Source organism: Clinocottus analis, unplaced genomic scaffold (assembly GCF_023055335.1).
Source record: "Clinocottus analis isolate CAN_PGR_092001 unplaced genomic scaffold, fCliAna1.0.p SCAF_17, whole genome shotgun sequence".
Lineage (NCBI taxonomy): Eukaryota > Metazoa > Chordata > Actinopteri > Perciformes > Cottidae > Clinocottus > Clinocottus analis.
Window position 1 is genome coordinate 6,330,283 of NW_027175898.1, and position 21,816 is coordinate 6,352,098.

At 41.2% G+C, this 21,816-nt stretch overlaps 2 protein-coding genes across 2 annotated transcripts; both read right to left on the reverse strand.

Annotated features, from left to right (window-relative positions):
* Window positions 1–91: 91 nt before the first annotated feature.
* LOC137787870 (zinc finger FYVE domain-containing protein 1-like) lies at window positions 92–9,164 on the reverse strand. The gene is made up of 11 exons (XM_068580607.1): window positions 7,779–9,164; window positions 7,183–7,687; window positions 6,255–6,469; window positions 5,904–6,010; window positions 5,690–5,798; window positions 5,466–5,563; window positions 5,203–5,320; window positions 4,895–5,065; window positions 4,486–4,666; window positions 4,257–4,370; window positions 92–2,367 (listed from the first exon to the last, which is right to left on the reverse strand). Exons 1-11 carry the CDS (start codon window positions 8,286–8,288, stop codon window positions 2,135–2,137), a joined length of 2,361 nt encoding a protein of 786 aa, XP_068436708.1. The 5' UTR covers window positions 8,289–9,164; the 3' UTR covers window positions 92–2,134.
* Window positions 9,165–10,179: 1,015 nt separating this feature from the next.
* LOC137787794 (rho-related GTP-binding protein RhoV-like) lies at window positions 10,180–11,006 on the reverse strand. Its single transcript, XM_068580531.1, has 3 exons — window positions 10,847–11,006; window positions 10,707–10,771; window positions 10,180–10,629 (listed from the first exon to the last, which is right to left on the reverse strand). The coding sequence occupies exons 1-3, from the start codon at window positions 11,004–11,006 to the stop codon at window positions 10,180–10,182; spliced, it is 675 nt and encodes a 224-aa protein (XP_068436632.1).
* Window positions 11,007–21,816: the final 10,810 nt, after the last annotated feature.

The following is a 21,816-nucleotide window of genomic DNA, read 5'->3' on the forward strand; positions in this document are numbered from 1 at the left end:
CTGAAGACATGCAGTGCAAGTGGCACAGAATATCAACATGGAAGCTTGTGTTTAATTATTTATTAAAATAATTCTAAATCATTTATCATCATCAATAAGTCCCAGGCAAATACTTTTTCCTCATTGTATCTGTGTTGGAAAGGAGTGGAAGCCAGGCTCATAATACACAGATGTGCACACAATCTATTCCTCCCACATACAGTACACTAAGTGGTTAGACAGGCATATTTAAACACACATACACACAGACAAGCACACACTGAAACATAGAGGCAATTCCAGATTATGTTTTTGACTGATGGGAGCTGATACAACTTTAATCTTATGTAAATCTTCCATCAATTTAGTATCCACACATCATTGTTTAGATTGTATCAATCATTTCAGCTTGATTTGTAGGTTGGAGGTGAGAAGTGTTGATGATAGCATCCAACCTAATCAAGAAAAAAGAACTGGACATCAAGATAAAATGCATATCGGAAGCTAATGAACTCCAGTACAAGTGACATGACATGATGTATTTCCTATTATGTGCAATATTAGCACCTCCAAGGAGGGTGTGTGTGATTCAACATTCAGACAGATAAATCTATTTTCAGACAAGGCAGACAAAACATTTTCTCATCAGACATCAAAACCAAAAAGTTCAAAGCTAGGAGCAAAGGGAGAATTCACTTTATCTACAATGCTTACAATTGACAAAGACCCCTTTTTACCTAATTTGTAACACCAAAATACAAGCATATGTGTTAAAGGCATCACCTTGTGCTTTGTATGATATCCACATGTAAAGCTCTCAGTCACTAAATATGGTTCAATATCTTATCGTTGCCTCAATTGAGCAACAATTTCTTCTGTGTAATGCTTAAAGACAAAAACTATGAGGCGAGAAAGAGTGGTTTGCATACAGTCGCTAAAAAGTCCATACAGCAATTAATGTCAAACAAAAAGTAAATATACATTATGAACAACGGAAAAACAAGCTGTAAAGACCTAAAACACAACTACAATGTGTTGTCCTTATCCTGTCAGTCTGTGCCTACAGAGACGTGGAGGCGTGTGTGTAACATGTAAAGCTGCTTTGAAGACAAATTTGGATATTCTTCAGATCTGCAAAACATTGTCCATACAAACAACTATAAATATTCAGAAAACAATTAAAATCAAGGCGTCACGAAAACAAGTTTGAACATGGAATACATACATTTTGTAACATAGATAAACTGAATTGCCGCTTGGTAAAAGAGATAGTGAGGTTTATTCAGAGACCATCCTCTGAACAAGTAAAAGGCCATGGGTCTCTCAGACTGGCAAGCATGCCAGAGTGTTCATGTTTTTTTTTTTGTATTTTCAATACATAAATAACTTTTAGCGTTTCAAATTTACACTCCTCTAACATAGTTCTATGTATTCATACATCCACACATTACATGATACAATCTAAACATTATACCAGCACAGACACAGTGACCTGAATGATATTTGGCACACCAGATACCTACGATCTAGACCTACTGGGGTAGATTTCAGTTCAGGTTGGGTCAGACTCGTTGAACATCTGGAGATCTGGATTTTGGCCATGGTAAGCAACAGCCTATAACAGCTGAAAAATGCTTAGTGCAAAAAATAAAATGTTGCAATACAGCATGCAATGGAACCTGCAGTTATACCTGCACGGATATAAAATATCTCCTTGCCATTACACGTGCGACATCAGAGAAACAATGCTCAATAATAAAACTAATAACACCAACCCCACAGGGTTCTCAACTAACTATTACTCTTGAAATGATACATTTTTTTTATTTTATATATTTTCTGATAGTAGAAAAATAGCTCAACAGCCTTATTTAACATAAAATTAGGGACTTGTGTCAATAAGAATCAAAATATTCCCTCTGAATAATCAGAGTGGAACGGGAGGTTTCACACTCAGTCAAGTAACTCACATGTTCCGGCTGTTCTACAAAGGCCACAGGAACTCTGCTAAACGTCCTACATGTATGCCTAAACACTTCCTTTCCACAGACACGAGACAGAACCTTTACATTAACGGAGGTAAAGCAGTGACAGACTGCAAGCTGAGTGAGTGAACGGTTCTCTCCAGTGCTCTGAGGAAGGAAGGCCTTCCCTGTTAAAGGTCCCCAGGTTTCTGGTTGCAGCTGGTGCAGACGCGCACGGGGTGGTCCCAGCCCCGCGACGGAACCGACCGACGCTCCGGGGAGCAGTCGTCACACACTCCTTGGCCACAGGCACGGCAGTGGTGCTTGGACAGCTTGGCAGAGAACTCGCGCTGGCAGTTGTGGCAGGACAGGATGTCCTGGTCAGGCACCCAGTAGGCTGGACGAGCGGCATCCTTCACGAGGCCTGCCGGTCAACACGCAACATAAGTACACACTCGTACACGAGCAGGTTTCAGAAACGGTATAAGGTAACACTTTTACATTTGCAAAACACATGGTGGTAACTTTAAGTCACTTTAAACTCCATGGCGCTGCCATTTAAAGAAACAGCCTGATTGTTTTGGACAGATGCTGAGAAGATTGAGAACACCCATGTCTGTTAGCTGAGTTTAGCTTAGCATAAAGACCGAACACAGAAGAGAACTGTGAGCCTAACTGTCCAAAGGATACTGTAGATCAACATTATATACACACACTGTTAAAGGGCATTAAGAAATGACCAGATATATCAGGTTATCAGTAATTAATGTTCCATCTTGTTTGTTTAATCCGGATAAAAACTAAAGTAATAGCGGGGAGATGTGGTTCAGGAGGATGGGGGGGGGGGGGGTTATGTCCTGGACGTCTTCTTGGCAGGAAGCATTCACTTCCTGAAATCTCTGCTGGTTGCTTGGCAACTACTCCCGGCCAAGAAATCCAGAAGTCCAGCACGTAACCTCCCCCGAAAACATCAATTTCCCAAAATGTTGAGCTGTTTCTTTAATTTTGAGGCTTTAATTACGTACTGTAATTAAAATACTAGACTCCTTCTCAGTTACCATTGCTTCAAATAAGCTTCACCCATGCTTATTTTTCTCACCATAACCTCAAGCCTCTGCCATCTTGGTTGGGGGAAACATGGAAACACTATTTGATTTGGAAGTATGTATTTAGCTGTGATTGGACCAGACCTTACTCCGTATATTATGGGTGGTGATGGATATTTAAGTTTTCACCAGGATATCAAACTTATATTCATATGTGCCTTTTACCAGTCAATATAGAGTCTTATTTAGCAGCCCGGTATACATTAATAATAACGTTTTAGAAAAAAAACAACCTGAGGGGAAAATAAGGGCTATGCCTTTTACTGTGTGTCTGAGTGAGTACAGCGTTTATTCTTGCTCAGGCTTTGCAACATCTACCTGTGCAGCGGAGCCAGATTTCTCAATCTAAAACCTATTTTGGATTATCTCGACAGAATTCTAGACATATCGGCTGTTAGAACAAATATTGCACAAAAATGTGTGCATCCAGTGACCGATTCAGACGACTGCACAGTCTATGGAAATCTTTATATATGTATCATCAAGAAACCTCAATCTATTCATATTATTGACTCAAGACATTTGCAGGAACGGTGACTTTATGGCAGGAAGTCTCGTAAAAAATAAACGAATAAACAGGGTAACTGATTATATTTCCTGACACTAAGACTAAATGAATAGAAGAACTGAAATGTTAAACAGAGCACTTCTATATGAAAGCACTGCCTCTGACATGTCCACAAGAGATAGTAGAAGGTATTAGTTAGATAGTTTTAGGTTATGTAGCATGCATGCATGTGGGAGGATTTTACATCTGTAGGCCATAAAACCTTATATTGGCAGGAATAAATTACAAACAAACACAAGTTCAGTTGTTGAACTTCTCTTTGACAAAACATATCATGTAAGTAATTCATCCGCGTCTACTCAATAATAGCAGCAGAACACACGAGGCTGGTTGGGAACCAAAGGCCCCTGTTTGGACTGTGGACTTTTACTCATTGTAATACTCTATTTAGCCATCAGGGCATCACATATTCCTTAACAGGGAGGCTTTGGCAGTCAGACTCCTGCATAACTTGAGAGTTCAAACTAGAAACAAGGCCTCACTGCGTTTACTTGTATTTATTTCTACTGTAAATAAGCAGGTTACACCTCTACCAGCAGAGGGCAGTGTATCCATTCACTCACATTTACTGACTGGTGGGCGTCACTTATTCCTGTTATGCAACAATCCTCTTTAGGTTTTGTTTAGGGCAACACTCACCAAGTGGGATGTCAATAGCAGTGACTACAACCCCAATAGTGTTGGTGACTGCTTCCCCAACCTTCCTGGCCAGGGTTCCACCTTCTTCCTCCTCCAGCTCTGCCTCCAGCGGCTCTGCATAGAGAAAATAGCTTTGCTCAAGCACTGCTCAACCAACTGTTACTCGGCCGCACAGCACACAGAAGAGGAAAAACGGAAAAACAACTGACATTGTTGAGAGAGTGTGTACCTGCATATGAAGCTCTCTGTTCAAAGCAGACGTCACAGACTCTGACAGGGGCAAGACCCCAGCCTCTCTCCGGGACGGGCGCAGCTTTGGAAGAGCAGCCGTCGCAGAAGCCCTCCCCACAGGCACGGCAGTGATGCTTGGTGTCGTTGTCGTGGAAGACTGTGTGACACTTATGGCACACCTTGTACAAGAAAAAACAACAACAACATCAACAGCAGAAGCTTTATTGACAAAGAGCAAGAGGGAAGAGGGACGCAATCTGAGTTTATCGAAGTTGTATCTCATGACATGGAAACATATTGTGTAACAGATACAGATCAACACAGACAGTAAACATAGCTCTGGACACGAAAGTGTTGACTTGGCTGTTGGTGGTTGGTGGCAGAAGGTGGAGCTGTGTGCCACTCACCAAGATGAGGGAGTTGGGTTTCCAGTAGGCTGGGGCGATCTGATCCGTCAGCCAAGAGGTGACGGCCTTGGCAGGTTTGACACTGAGCTCTGACACAGACTGGGCCACCAGGTTGACTCCATCCAGAAGACGCTGAGCTGCATTGCTATTGTCCTTTAAAAAGCCATCCGACTGAACAAGGGAGACAGGTTTTTCATTTTTCATTCCATAAGTAGATGAATGGTTACCTCTAGACATAATAATAGGTCTATATGCTTACAGACAATTAAAGTGCCATGATAACAAATCAAATAGCTTGTTGGTCTCACCCCTGGCCATACATGCTGGATTTCAGTGCGGACAACTGTATCCACAGGGTCCTGGTTCCCATACCAGTATTGACGGCTCCGATAGATCACGCCACAGTTGGGACATTCAATGACGTACCTTAACATACAGCAAACACATAAATGTACAAGTCTCCATGAAAATAATATAAATGTAAATATCTGAGGTATTACTGAGGTTGGAACACCAGAGCTAAAATTAGGGACCGTAAAAGACAACACAAGGTTGTTCAGCTGCTGCTCACCCGGACCAGGCGTATTTGGCGAGGCCCATCCATGGAGAGTCTGAGGACGCGGATGTCTTAGGGACAACTACCACTTCCTTTCCCCCTTCATAGCAAGCCTACAGTGATGCAACACACAATTACATCATACTCATCAGTCATGGAACAAGAGTAAATACACAGTCAGGGGGATGGAGAGACCAATTAGTTCTCGCTAAATGATGGGTATGAGCAACTGTACTTACCTTACAGGTGTAAATGCGATTATCATACTGAACAGAATAACGACAGCGATGCTTTGCCTCATGGCACACTGCTTCGTCTAAGTGGTTCATGCTGTTCTTGCAGCCAGATCTGTGATAAAAGTAAAATGCCAGAATGTTTAACAATCAGACGGGCAAAGGATTGAAGTGGAAGTCCTAATGGTTATAATTTCTGAAAAGGAAGGAAGGCACTGACCCACAGCTGAGGCACAGGCTGGAGCAGGTGAAGTACTCATCAGGAAAGAAGCAGCTGTGGGCTACAAGCTCACCTGCAATTTCTCCATTAAAGCGCTCACTCAATGCCTGGAAGAGAATCAAGGAACAGCGGAAATGAGCTATGCCCACACGAAACCAAGTCTTTCACCTCCACTTCACACTGTGGTACTGCATCAACACAGAATAACACATTTCATGTAACAGTAACATGAGCTGTGCTGATTTAAACACATATTTATCTGAATCAAGGAAACAGTTCAGTTCAATGCTAGCGTTATAACAATAACCAGCTAGTCTGGAGAGCTGAGAGTCAAACTGTGTACATCTTTACCTGCAGGGCTTTAAAGATGACCAGAGGTGTGCGTGGGGAACGGGTGGCGTTGTTATCCAGGAGCTGCTCCAGCTTATTCTGCAGGCCACGGAAGTCCGTTGGGGGGGTAAGAGTCTGCGTGCCCCAGTACTGTACAGAACTAAAGGCCTCTGGGAAACGGGAAAGCTTCTTGAAGCGCTCCGACAGCAGTCGGTCTACTGACTCTGACGACTTATCTAAAACAATACACAGAGGTTACTGTACGGTAATCTGAATGTAAAGAAGACAATCAACAATTCCATCAGACACACAACATAGTTTCTTAAATATCGTGCTTGTACCAATGATATATTAATGTGTCAAGAAATTGCAGCATCAGTCATTACTCCCAGAAAACACATACTTAATGAATCTATAAGCTAATATATTACTTTTGTTGCCCCAAGCCTTGAAAGCTCATACCAGTGTCTCTTCATATTTTAGTTACTATAAATCATGTGCACTTTACCCTCCAGGGCCTTCCACATTTAAATGTGTATTGGCATCGTCTCTCAAGCGACAACAGCTATAAACATGTGACGTTTTAGACTACAAAGTATGTACAGTTTTCTTTTTAGTCCAAAAAGTACTGTTTCAACATGACACAAAAACATGGGAATGTAGATCGTTAGATTCAGTTACGTAAAAACCTGTTGGAAGCCAATATTTGCCCAAGCTGAAACTATCTGCGGAGCTTATACTTTGTTTACTTTCAAGACTCCGCCCCTCGTCCCTTATGGTGACACAGCCCTATATTCATGGTGATACAGTCATTGTTTTAATAGGTGTTTTCCAATTAAATTCTGTTTACAGCTTTGACTTGTCTAATGCATGTGTTACAGATGAAGTAATGACACTCCACCTATTACCAGCGTACCCTGAGAGTAACAGAAGTGTTTAGATAATCTACCTGAACCAAGCAGCTTCGTGTGGACGGTTTCATGGAAGATGACCACCGCAGGGCCCAAGGTGGACAGAGGGACATCCAGGCCACAGCGGGCGGTTGTGGCTTTTAGTTCCTTGGTGAAATGCTTCAAGTACGCATCCGAGGCATCCCCAAGAAACTTGAAGAGGTCATCATGGAGCCGGTCGGCATGGGTGCGGTAGATGATGAGGTCGGAGATGGCGAGCACCTTGAGCAAGAGGCGGGTTCTCTGGCCCTGTTTGGAGCTGTTCCCAAGCAGCCCCTCTGTGTCGATGACTACTACTTTACGGAAGGGGTCAAACGCCGCCCAGACGCCAACCGTACAGGACTCTTGTGCGGGAGAAGTTTTGAACACTTCTCTCCCCATGAAGAATGCGTGGTTCAGGGTGTGAGATTTGCCCTCTCCTGTGTTGCCAAAGATGGACACCACCTTCAGCAGCTGGTCAGGGTTACAGCTGAGGCTCTTCACAAATGAGGATTCATCTTTTATCTTTGGAGAAACAAGAGTTTTGAAGTAAATATTGGTTTATTTGTTGAGGCACTTTTGTTTCTGCTCCAAGTGTGACACTTGTGCAACTTACCTGCATTTCCTCATTCTCATCAACCAAGAGAAAGCTGGAAATCTTCTCCAGAAGTTTTGCTCTCTGAGATTTGGTCTCATCGATAATTTGGACAGCGGGCGGGACAGATGTCTGGACAGCGCTGACCTCGGCAGGTTTGGGTGGTGGGGGATATGATACGAGCTGGTGTTTCTTCTTGCCGCCTCCACTGTGGGTGCGTTTCTGGCAGTCTTGGCACATGTTAACTTTGCAGGTCTGGCAGCGAACCACAGATCTATGGCGTTTGCCATTGTCTCCGTTACCTCCTTTACAGTTGTCACAGTAAGGGACATGGCCGGGTCCTATCTGAACCCGATCATGCTTCTTCAGATTTTCCTGTCTGTGGATCTCAAGCTCACAACGGACACACTGCAAGCTTTTGCATTCATCACACTCAAAGGCAGCCTCCTCAGAGCCACCACAGGCATAACTTTCTTGACATATTAGGCTAGTATTGACTCCCTTTTCTGAAGATGAGCCATGCCCACTCATCGTATCTTACACGGAAAACTTGAAAACGGAGCAGTGCTTATTGTAACAGCCTCGATAACAGTACCAGCTATTTCCAACAGCAGTTATTACAAATTGTGCAACACACAACAACAAGAAAATCTACTTACAAGAGCTGCATGGTAGAGCTGGTGATCCACTGAAACAATTTACTCAACAATAACACTATATATCAAACTAGTTGTCGCAGCGTGGACTTCAAGCAGTTACAATGGTATTGGTGATATTATTTAGTGCAACAACCAGTGAGCCAATGAAGCAGAAACAGCTGTCTCCTTGAGTTACACCCGATATGTTTTCACCACCAACAGTTAGCTTATTCATGGACCAAAGGTAGCATTTAGTTAGCTGCAGCCTCACATAAGTTATATCCACGGTTATCCAACAAAAGCCTCAAATGCAACATGAGCGAGTGTCGTGTCAGGGATACAGTACCGACCGAGACAATGAATGTGCAAATGTTGATGCTAACAACAGGCTAGCTAGCAAACGGACCCACAGTAGCTCGCTGGGAAAACTCGGCAGATAATTTGGCATCCAAACAGCAATACTTAGTGTACATCTGGTGTCGATGGACAGTTTTAACTTCTCCAGACAATGAAAGCTGCGATTAGCGGGCCAACAAGCTCCAGCAGTGCATAGCCGTGCAAACAAGCAGCTAGCCTCAAGTCTGTCAACTGAGCTGTAACAACATATCAACACAAACAACAACCAGTCGATGTCAAAAGCTCGGATATCAGCGGACGCTTTTACTTCAAAGCGAGAGGGAAATCCGCGCAAATCGGTTTTAAAAAGTATCTTTAAAGTGCTACTGTATCTGAGTCCCTGCGAGTGGTGTCATTGTTTTGTTCTGCGGCCCCCTCCCGACCAGAGTTCTCTAGCTACGTTATTTTGTTGCCAGGTCAGATCAGCTGATCAGATTATTTTCAGTCACAGGGTCAGAGCAGGGTACCGCGCTGTTGCATGACGGGAAATGTAGTTTTACAAGACAAGCAACTTGTCTGTTATTTACCTCAAAGAATTCAACTGATTACTGATATAAAACCTAATTATATAACTTTTTTTGCCAGCCAGTCTTCCCTATAGGTACTCAAACCAGTTTAATTTACCGAAGCACAGTAAAGTGCCATCAATTAATACAAGATGAAAGCAAGAAGCACAACCTCATATTTAAATTGTATTTGCAGATAATGCATGTTATTTGTTGGGCCTTGTGTTTTTTCTTCTTCTTTTGTGTTATTATGCTCTTATGATTTAGACAAATGAATAAGATACAGAAAATATTAAAATAATACGATTTTGGTCTTAGTGGTGGAGTTTTCCAAGTGGGTGGCTGTTTTAAAAGCAATTGTGGAAACATCCCTGAGCATAAGCTTTGAAACAGAGGAGGGACTTAAATGGCTTTTGTCTTGTAAAGTAGCACTTCAAAGTATCAGCAGGTGACCATTTGTCTTAAATGACTCTTTGTGTTTTCCCTCCATTTCTATTTCTTCACTAACGGCAGGCTACCTTCCAATGCAACGTCTGCAGAATATATGTTTTCCAATTTAAAAAAAAAAAACACACAGCTGGCAATTACATAAGGGTTGCATTGTGCATTTATTACAAACCTTTAACATACATACACACAAAAATATGAACAATGGAAAGAAGTACAACATGAATAAAAGGACAAAGACATAAAAGAGAAGAACATGAAGCTCACGTAATGCAATGAGATTTGGATAAAGATGTTCACATTTCAATGCATGTCAATGCAGGTTGTCACTGAACATAAAGTATGTTGTTTTAGTGCACAATTATGTCATATGTCTCTTCAAACAGACGGTGTTCACTGAGCAGAGTGCTCACAATCTACTCTTGTAACCCCACATCAGATGAATCTGAAGACTTTCCTCCATTCACAATCACAAAACATCTTGAAACGTTTGAGTAACCTGAGCTTTTTAGAGGTTTTGCCAGTGTGTCTGTGCCTGATGGCAGCAAATATAGCACAGTCAAACACATCTTTGAGGTTGTGTTGTGTAAGAGCAGAACACTCCACATAGCCATGAGCTCTGATCCTGTGTGCCAGTCTTCTGGCCCGGCTGAAGAGCACTGGTTTGGCGCTCCGCTGGTCCAGACGGATGAGGATGTCCACATTGTGGCGAAGGTCCGACTGAGTTCCAACCAGAAGGATGGGAGAGGTTTTGTTGCCGGCTCGGATTTGTGGGATCCATTTGGAGGTGATGTTGTCAAAGGAGACAGGGTTCACCAGGCTGAAGCAGAGAATGAAGACGTCCACATGGGCATAGCACAGAGAGCGAAGATGGCCAAACTCCTCCTGTCAGATAAATTCATGAGAGATAAGGAAGAAAGGACTAACTGGTCCGGTGAAGAAATCCCATTGTGGTGTGCAACATTTACCTGTCCAGCGGTATCTATTAGTTTGATACGAGTTGGAACGCCATTCACATGAACCAAACCTGGAAGTAAAATAGAAACTAGTTTCATCGCTGAGTCAATCAGGCTTTAACCTTCAGAGAAGAACCTTCACTCACCAGTGAAAACATCAAACGCTGTTTGTCTGTAGTCGCTGTTGTATCCATTGAAGATGTAACTGATAATCATGCTTGTCTTCCCCACAGCTCCATCACCAACCAGCATGCAGCTCAGCTCTTCCCTCAGCCTGTTGGGTTTATCATGTCTCTGGCAGGCCATCTTTCCTTATATATGTTGCTCCATTTCCCCAGCAGTTTCAAAGTCCAAGCAGGAGTGCAGCCTTACTGTAAAAGATCTCTTCTCCCCTTGGAGCCAGTTGGTGCCAATAAAGGAGAGAGGACACCTCGATTTGAAAAAACAAAGGCACCCAATCGGATGGGTGATAACCCAGCACTTAGTCTTAGTCCATTTGATACTGATTAACATAGTCCCTCCCACCAAGACGTGACGGGACTGACGGCTGGTAAAAGTCAGATGTACATACAGTAACTTATAGACAACTGCGACTTGCACAGGAGAGTGCAATATTATTAAGTTTGATAGTCAACAAAGTGTATCTTGTGCTATATTTTCACAATGTGTATTGTAAGTTGACTTAAGTGAAACAAGTAAGTATACATTTATATCTAAATTGCATACAGCTCTTCCTGCTTCGATGTGTGCTAGTAGTACTGCCTCTCGCGGTCTCTGTCGCTTATGCATGTGGGTGGGCTTCATATAATAATTGGGTGTAATTCCACTATTGATCCCTAGAGGGGGGTGTTGTCCCAGCATTGGCTTTTGCATGTTTACCTTGCGCTTCATCGTGACGCTGCTTTCAGTTTCTTAAGCACACTACAACTTTTTGAGATTTTACAGATGGTCAGACACATTATTTATGTTTCGTGTTTAATGTATAGTGTATGTGGGGTCTTCAAGTGGGACAGAGGATTGACGTCTTGTCTTTCACAAAAGTCCAGATTTCCATTTCTTAATTTACTCCAAGTGCAATAAGTACATGCAGATTTCAATGTACTCTGTACCATATCACACCTCAGTAACTTTGGTATCACCAGTTATTAGTTGACTTGATTTATTGTTCATGTGTTTTTAATCTATAAATTACATTTTCTGAAGGCAGCTTCATTCTAAAAGAGGGAAGTAAAGGGTACATGTGAGGTGGCATTGTTAGACTGCAACCAGCTGCAGTTTGTGAAAGAAACATCATTTGCCATGTTTCACTCTGTCTCTTTCAGAGTGACTGGGTTTATAAATACACCCAAGTAATTTTGACTGAAATTAGAATCCTCTCAATCTACCATCAAACATTCACTTGTTTACATTGCATAACTATGCCAATGATAATCATAATAATAATACCTTAATGAAAAATAATGTGTAAAGATTGCACAGCACACAATGGGCGCGTGAGACTGGAGGTGGATTAACTGTTCTTCTTCAGGCAGTCACACCTCAATACAGCCTAAAATAAGTCATACGTGTTGCAGCAAACCCTGTTTGTGTCCATGCACAGACAGCTTCGCTGGCATGCTTTCTAAAATTATTACAGTTATTTAGGTAGATATTCACGTAAGAACTTGTTCATAAATGTTGGTTAATTGATTGGTATTATAAGAATGGTCATTTCAAGTTGTAATGCCTCTTTTTTTACATAGAACTGCTTCTGGTGCACAGTTGTAATTGTGGTTGTGTTCATGAAGATGATGAATGAGAGGGTGATGTTGCTTTCGCCTTCAGATCCTCACCAAACAGCCATCCGCGTTTCTGCACTCTGACCTTATGAAGCAGGCTTTAATTGTCATAATGTGTATAATAATAGCCATATATTCACTTACTGTATTTTGCATTGATTAAACTCATTACTCATTACTTCAGTGTATATATTGAAACTCAAAATGCCCATTAGAGATCGGTATACATTTGTGGGTGAAAATACAGCTTTAAACAATGTGTTGTTCCTTATCTGTCTGAGCCTGCAGGAAACTCTGTGTGCATTGTGTTGTAAGGTCTCTGCTTCCTGTTTGCCGTTGTTTCTTGCTCACTCGTTCTTTTCTCCCTTTCTCTCCCTCTTTTCCCACCACCTGCGCTGTGAGTGATAGAATGTATTCCCCATGGTAGGAGGACAACATCTGGTCCCCCCCAACACACGTCATGTTGCCGCTCGGCTCCCATGCTACACCTCTGGCAGCTGTGAGTCACAATGCTTGTGTTCCTTAAGCCAAGGTAAATGTCAAACACAGGAAACAGGCTTTAAATATCTCCACATCCAAAGATTCTCTTTCCTGTTACAGCCACTGTTATCATCATAGATCAACCAGTTCGCTGCTGTTCAATGCTACAAATTCAAATACAGACACTGCATTGTATACCTTAACCTGTGCAGGCAGGAGATGTCAGCAGTGCTCATGACTTCAACAGTGGTTCAGTGTCCAGAGAGTCAATAGGGATGCTATAAACATGTTTTGTTTCAGCGTTCTCACGGTCTTTCTATCGCTCTCTCTCTCTCTGTCTGCATGACTAGACATACAGAAATGTATCCTGACATAGATTTATAAAAGTAATCTGCTTAGTAAGTGTCTCTCAATGTGTGCAGATTAGGGAGGGCCCCCGGCATGCACACAACACGCCTTACAATTCATTCCTCCCATGTTGACTGAGTCATGAATTCATGCAAGAATATAAAATCAAATGCCTCTCATGTCCCCCTGAACTGTTGTTTTGGTTGTTAAAAAGTAAACCTTATAACTGATTCAAATTCCTGTTGTATCTTAAATCTGACAACAATAGGGAAATCTGCCATATAGGTGTTAAAAGATTAGGCTCCTCCCTAAGCCAGAGATCAGCATGGCACACGGTAGACAGGGCACAAAACAAAACAAGTGACCGACACGGAGATGGAGCCATAAACAAGCCATTTGTATAGCATTTCCTGCATAATGTCTCTTTAAGTAGATATTGCCGAGGCTCTTAAGTGGTGAGGATTAGAGCAGGATGGGTGCTTCCATCACACTGAGACTTTTCGTAATGGAAATCATTCCTCTGTCTTCTTTCGTTCCTAGTTGGGACTTTAGGGTCACGGCTGGGACACATTGTCACTTGCTTAACATATATTTGATATAATCTCTGCTTGCATCTCGAGTTTAAAGGTCCTGACCGGCTTGCTTGAATTTGACACAAAACTTAAACTGTGGTGGATTAACTTGTTTTTTGTTCATTGATGATATGCACACAGTTTTAGTAAGTTGTTAGCCCCTTTACTGATGCACATAGACATGTGTTTTGTATGTTCTGCCACTAAATATTCCTTCACATAAAATTGCAACTGAAAATTGACATGGATCCCAAAAACACTTCTTAATTTAGATGCTTGCAGTTTATTTACACAAAATGCTATCAGAGCAACGACAAGGATTGACAGCCATGCTAATGTTAGTATGCTGGCATGCTCACAATGGTAGAGCTAACATGCTACTGTTCAGCAGGTATCATATTTACCAGTTCACCATCTTTGTTTAGCGTGATTCATCCTGAAAGAAAGTTGTCAAAACGTGAGACATATCCACAATGTGATGTTTATTGTGATTTACAAGAAAAGTCAAGGGATCGCGAAGGTTATTTAAATGCATCATCTGAGGACCACGAATGCACTGCAACTTTTATTCTAGTTTTTGCTTTTTGACTGTTTTAATATTTTACAATGAATGTTCTTGATTATTTTTTCTTAATTGCACTTTCAATCGCCTTGTTGTTGACATGTTGCCTTGCATTGTACCAGTTTTCATAGCAATCCGTCCCATCATAAGCCTTATGGGCTAACGACGTATACCGTTGTCCTCCTATGGCCCAGTGCACTGGTTTCATGTGTTGGGTGTCTTCTTATTGGACATTTCAAACCAGTTTACGAGCAGCAAGATTCAATGCCCTTCACAAGACAACTTGAATTCTAGCACCTTATGGTCACTGCACCAAGTGATTCATGGGAGTTCAGACCTGTGTGCATCTCCCCAACCCCTGCCCTGTACCTCTTAGCTAAACACTGTGGTTCACTTTCTTGAATTGTAGCCAGTTATTGCAGGAAAGCATAAATTACATCTGTGAATTATTGCAATCATGTGAATGAGGATATACATGCCTGGCCTTTTTTTGTAGGATCAGTGCATTTGCAGTTAATCTGAATTAATATCATGGCCATTTTGTAAATCATTTTGATCTGAACCAGCTTAGGGTAAATCAGCATGTCCCAATTTCGAGGTAAAGCCTAAGTGTTTTTGGGCTTTTGTTGGCCAGCGAGCAGACCCGTCAATTTAGTTACTCCTGCTCCATTAAACCCTGGCAGGGGTCCAGAAGCAGCGGACTAATCCTACTTTACCCTCCAGAAAGCCTCACAGGGGGTCTGTCCTCCCTTCCTCATGGGATATACAGCAGCCCTGAGTCAAAACAGTCAAACAATCAATTGAAGGACACTTTTGCTCGGTGACTCTGACCATTACATTAATACAAAGATTAACACATTTAAAGGCTCTGGAATTTATTTTCTCAATAGGCTTCTAACTATGTGCAATGGGAAACACTTAGTCTGGGTTATTTCATGTGAGCTGTGTTTTATCTGTTCCCTACTCGCTGGTTTTAAGAGGTTAGGGCTAGTTGGGACAAAGTGGTATCACATAATTATTCGCTCAACTTTAATCAAAATGTGACAAAATGTATCATGGTTTTGTTTGCATATGTTGCAAGGCCACTCACTGCCTCACTGGATTAATACAAGTAGAATGCAGATCAATTTCCAACAAAATTTAAATAGGAAATATTAGTGATCGTACAAAGTTGTATCTTCTGCAGCGAATAAAAGTGTAAGATGCCTCAATGTAAAACTATGTTTTCACCAAACTGAGGAAGCACAGTGTAGATTTCCACTCATGTTTATGTGTCTGTGCATACCTAATAATGTTCACAACATCTCATGATTTAGCTGTACAGCTATCTGTAAACTCTCTCTCTCTTGGCATTGTTTTGAGTACTTTACCTTTTTCTGTGATCACACAGCTGGTGACAGTACAAGTACAAGACCTTATTTTTTTCATCCAAGTCAGACCATCAGAAGTGATTTGTTTTTTTCTGTAACAATCAAAAAAAATAGTTTAAATAAAAGGCTTGCTACATGAAAACATACTTAGCATTACAAAATTAAAAACATTGTCTTTGGAAGCTGTTCAAGTTATGATTATTCCACATACAAATGCAAATTCCCATCAGTTCTTCACCGTCTGAATGTTTGATCCGACGCATTCCAGAGGACTGATAACAATATCACCAGGGGTCTCACCCTTTGGCCTTTGAAGCGTCTGTGTTTTCTTCTTTGGTTTCAATTGGCTCCACATCAATCCACACAGCAGCATATGTTCTTGTAGAGCCCGATTAGAATCAATTTAAACAGGAAACTCTGCCGCAATTGGCTGATTAACATGAGAACACAATCTTTTCAAAGGGATAAAACTTTCCCAACACACACAAAGCATCATTACAACACTTAAGAAAGCATTTGACTCAGACTAAAGAAAGAAGTTTGAAAAGCTAAGTTAATGTTGGTCAACACAAAAACATCTTCATGGTTATGTTGAGGAGATTATTTATTTGTTTATTATTTAGTTAATTTATTGATTACGAATCTGGCTTTTAAGTATGTTAAATAAGTTATTTTATTGTATGAGACTACCTAGATTTTAACACAGAGTTCCAGAGAAAGAGAGTGGGGAGAAGATTAAGGCATTGAGGGTAAAAGTCTCACTCCAAAGAGACTCAAATGGCAGATTGTGTATCAACAACATCATTTGCTCTTGCAATCAGTGCTCAAAGACATGTACAAGCGGACAGAGGCCATACTCAAAATGTTGCAAAGACTATTCCCTCTTAAAGATATCCCAGCATCATCTCTTGTGTGATATTGCAGCACAAAGCCTGTGCGGCTCTCACAATGACTCTGCAGCTGCTTGATTGTGCTCTGCAGTGGTAACACTGTAAAATGCCATTGATATACAACCTGTGTGAGTGTGTGGGAAACAGAGCTGCCTTTCCTGCTCTTTGAGAGAAAACACTCCAGAGAAAAATGGCAGGAAATCTCAAGGGCCTTTTGATTCAGGCTGAGAAAGTGAGTCAGAGTACCTGAGGGCTCACAGTCCACATAATGTCAGGGCCATGTGAGGAGGGAAATGTCAAGCAGGTAAGAAAGACTCACAATGTCATTTGAAAGTCTTTGATTATTACGTTGTGCAGTTTTGGTAGCACATATCACACTTGAACTTCTATGTTGCGCTTGCTTTCCAAATACAGCTTGTTATCGGCCAACAGGGGGGGCTGCAGCCTCGTCCCTCATCTGCATTACTCCCACGATATGCCTTATCCCCTTAAAGCACAGATCTATTCCATTTTGTACACAAGATTACATTGTTTTCCAGTAAAATTAATTAACTTAGGTCAGTGTTGCCTAAATAGTTTTCTGGGCCCTCACACTGACAGCCCACCGCCACCCAATTCATACAGGCCTCGTCTATAAATTGTAAGAACAGTGAATTTTTGTTATTAAATTTACATTACCATTTTACTGCCATTTCTACTTCCTATTATACAATCATGAATGAAACCAGCAATTTAGAAGAGACAAACAACTGTGTTTTATGAGAGTGCTGATGAAAACACGTTAAATACTCTATAAATGAGCCCAAATATGTGCATTGAGGGCAGGTTAATAGGCAACTCATTCTTCAGCTAAACAAACAGAATAGATGCTTGTCTTATTTCACAAACATCAGAACAATACGAACATTCAGGTTTCCTCACGTAGCTACTGCAAATATGTTAAATAAAATGAATTCTGGAAATGTATTTGTCGACTATAGGTGGGTTCCGACTTAGTCTTTAGGAATGATTGTAGGGAATGAGGCATATGGTATTTACAATTTTAAATTAATATTCAATTAATTTACCAATGTTAAAGAAAGAAATGCCTAAACCACACCTCTTAATTTTCCCTCAGGGTTTCTTGAAGGCCCGGTTGTGAAAACAGGCCGGGTGGTTGATCCCTTGGCACTGTAAAACCCCACCTGCTTCACCCAATTGTTGTGCTTTGACAACAAATACAACACAAGATTTATTTGGCTTTACAACGGGAAATAACTATGCTGGTTGCTGCCATGCATGCTGCCAAAGCAAAGCAGGCGTATACTGAATGACACACCCTGCATCTGTGGATGCTCATGCTGAGCCCTCTGCAGAAGCAAAAAAAAGTTTACATACTACCCGAGTTGGACTCAGATGTTTTCTGGCATTCCTGCAAAGTAGACAAAGCAGACAAAGCAGACAAAGCATTTGTGCACACTGCTACTTCTCCCCGTCACTGTAAGCTCAAATGCTTTACAAAAAAAAAAGGTTTAGTCTGGTCTCATACGCAATAAAACTGACCAAAATAAATGGTCACAAAAGCGAGTATTTCCCTGGCGAATGCCCACACTGGCTTAGGTAGCTGCTACTATTTTGGCTATCAGTGTTACGTGCGGGTGTGAACCGCAAAAAGAGGACACAAGAGACTACAAACTAAGCAGGAAGCCTTTAAACACTGTGACGACGAGATAATCTCAGAAAGAAATAATTTGACGTTTAGAAATTTGCGTCTATGCCTCATTGTGATGAGTTAGATGGTACCACTCTTATGAGTGTACTGTAAACACAAAGCTACAGCCAGCTAGCTTAACGGAGCTCAAAAACTAGAAACAAGGATGAACTGTAAGCCTGAAATGAAAACATAATGTCTTGATGGTTAAAGAGTACAAACCTAAAGTAAAAAATAACACACTTGGTGGTTCACAGATGGAGGAAATGTAAAACGTCTAGACAACTATGTGGTTGATTGTTTAGTGCTTATTAGTACATGCTAACATGCTAACACAACTAAAATGGCAAACATGGTGTACAATTTTAGTCTTTTATAAAATACTACTGTGAAGTGCTAATATGGTGTGCTACATGGTATAGTATTCTGTTATTAATAATTTAAGTTAATTTCAAGTTAAAACTGAAGAAAAAAAGTTCACTTACAGATGATCTCACGGAGCCATTTCCCCTCTGGACCTGACACCCCTCGGCCAGGCGCAGGCAGCTGCGGTAGGTTTGAGTGTAAAAGAGATTAAGGAAATTAAATTACGAGCAGCAAAAGTGCCATTCCTCGGGGATAGAGCAGGTTAATGAAGCAGGAGGCAGCTCTCTGGCTTGAGATTTAATTTTGCCGAGCCTGGTTCAGGCCCGAGTCCTGCTCCAAACAGATTGAATTAAATGATCCAGCAGGTCTGAGTCATGTTCTGTTTGAATGAGAAGAAACAGTTTTTACATCAACCGTTGCCGATGATGAATGGATTAAAGAAATGTGTTTATTATAGCGCAATGATGGATGAGACTAAACTGTATTCTTTGTCAAACAACATGTGTAGCAGCTCATGTCCAAACCACAAGCCAGATTCAGTCTTTTGATTTAAGTCAGAAAGCACAAAGGGTAACTTTGAGTGTTTTTGTGTCTGACTACTGGGGACAACTAGTCTTGAATGTGGTCCAGTATTGAGTCAGAATGCTACAACTACTCATCGTCAACTTATGTTGAATAAAAGTAATAAAAGTGGATCCAGGTTAAAAAAAATACTAAAATAACCCCCTTGAGTAAACTATATTCAAGGTATGGATGAACATTAGTTTTTGTTTCTATTTCGTTGATTGACACAGGGTTCAGAGAAAGCATGTGGTTTATTGCCAAATCATTAGCCATTGTTTGTCCCTTTTTAATGGACGGTCTTCCTCTTGTGGTGAAGTGGCCTCCATGACAGCACAGCACTCACTGGCAGGAACCCAAGGAGGGGTGAGGTGACCCTCAGCAGACAGAGCTGACCTGCCAATACAAGAGGGCACGGGCTCTAAAGCGGATGGACTCCATTAGAGCCCCAATCACTTTCTCTTTAACACACTTCCAGGGTGACCTTCAGCCCTGTGCTGACCAAGCCAAGGTCAGAGGTCAAGGTTCAGGCTAGATACACATTAGCATGCAGGTGGGAGCTCCAAAAAGCATCAGTAGAAAAGAGTTTGTTGGGAACATGTGACCACTATTCTGGGTCGTAATAGGCTAAATGCGTATCCTCAGGATGTGACCTCAACCTCCACTTCGCGGTTATTGTGTGTGTTTTGTTCAGAGGATAATGGATGACATCTTTTCCTGGAGAGCAAGTGACCTCAGGAAGGGTAATGGTATTGATTCATGGTTCAAATTGCACAGGGTGCACAGTGCATCCGTGGATATGTATTGTACACTGTTATTTGATGTCAATAGAGTGTGCTGTAATTTTATGTTGTTTCATAGTATATTCAATGCAGATGCTCTAGTCATGTGGACATGTTTTGCTCCTCTCTTTGTGAAAGAGCACCATCTGATTCCCTCTGCACGTCTCCAAAGAGCCCTAACAGTGTGGTAAGGGCTTTTATTGATTGACTTATCTTTATTGTTATAACTCCAAATGAGAAGTGTCCGACTGAGCTGTAAATCAAAATGCTCTAATGCAACATAATTGAGCTTTCATTGCAAGCATGAAAATAAGTGCTTGTTTCAGACTACATTACCACATTGAAAACAGCTTTGCCAATTGTGGCAATTGTCTCCGTACTGTTGGAACTGCTGACAATGACTCATATAAGTTTGGACTCTGACTATAATCGCTGTGACTTTGTATTACATTGTGTTGTACCAATTTGTGTAGGTGAAGAGGATTAGCTTTGGTATGGCATTATAGGGATGGGATGAAAACAAATCAAAATAAAAGAATGGAACATCATGCTAGCAGTTTTGTTGAATCAGAAACTGTTTTTTCTAGCAAATATATTGATATTAATGTCATTATCTATTAAATACCTTTTACTGGTAAAGGAAGCAACAAATAAATGAGAGAGAAAAAATACTATGTTGGGTTTGGACCAGGAGACAAAGTGTACACCAAAAGCATTGAGTCAGATCATTTTGTATGCAGTTTGTGGTCCACGTTGGCACTGCATGTACCACTTCGTCATGTTATCAGAAACCACAGACAAACACGTGTGTTGTTGACTCATCGCACAACGTCAGTCCAGTTCGAAACGCTGTGTCTCAGACGACACAAGGAACATAGTGTGATTTGTTCTGAACTGGAAAAGGGCAACCACTAGACACGGTGCTTTAGTTATGCAATGACAGTTATGTATGTACGTTCTTCCCAGAAAAAAATCCGTACATCTCTTTCTTAATTAGATGTTAAGAGTACTTTTTTTTTTAAACAAAGTCTGGCATGTGCACATGTTATTGCAACGTGATCAAAGTCCTGACAGAGAAAGAAACCCTATCTGCACACCTCCTCCTAGCTCAGCCCCTATACGCCTATACTGCCTACACTATACGAGCTGGCAGTCTTCCATGGTCTGTGGTTCATTCTATAGATAGCTGTTTGCACTCTTATTACACAGATCTTTGACAACGCCAGCATATTACTCAGGGCAAGTGGTGCATGATTTAGGCTTTATTTCTGGGATTACCATTAGATCAAATACAAATATTCCAAATGTTGTACATTTGTTGTATCTGAGAACTTTGGGATTGCTTGGCTTTACAACAAGAGTTTTAAAAGATGAGGAAAAAGCATTTGACTGTAAACATTAATATAGAGCAGACGTGATCAGACGTACACTTTGTGGGCTCAGTATGAACCACAGACAAATAAACACCAATTGCTCAGTATTTTTTATTAAAAAAGTATGATTGTAAACAGTATAAAATGACTTCAACCAAAGAAAAACTTGAAGTCAGAAGGCCAAAAGGTCATAACTGTGAGGTTTTGTTACAACCTAAAAGCTAAGCCACAGAAATTGTCACCACTGCTTAATTTTCCTTGAAAGCAAATCATAACAAACTAGTTTCCCTTTCACCCAGTAATTAAAAGATTAACAATTGTCTGATGAAAGACCATAGAGTGCC

Coding starts and splice junctions, on each gene's coding strand:
- LOC137787870 (XM_068580607.1), bottom strand. CDS start 8,288: ATGAGTGGGCATGGCTCATCTTCAGAAAAGGGAGTCAATACTAGCCTA. Junction 6,470..7,182: donor CACGAAGCTGCTTGGTTCAG/GTAGATTATCTA, acceptor GTATTGTTTTAG/ATAAGTCGTCAGAGTCAGTA. Junction 6,011..6,254: donor TCATCTTTAAAGCCCTGCAG/GTAAAGATGTAC, acceptor ATTCTCTTCCAG/GCATTGAGTGAGCGCTTTAA.
- LOC137787794 (XM_068580531.1), bottom strand. CDS start 11,006: ATGGCCTGCCAGAGACATGATAAACCCAACAGGCTGAGGGAAGAGCTG. Junction 10,772..10,846: donor AGCGTTTGATGTTTTCACTG/GTGAGTGAAGGT, acceptor TTTTACTTCCAG/GTTTGGTTCATGTGAATGGC. Junction 10,630..10,706: donor ATACCGCTGGACAGGTAAAT/GTTGCACACCAC, acceptor TTTATCTGACAG/GAGGAGTTTGGCCATCTTCG.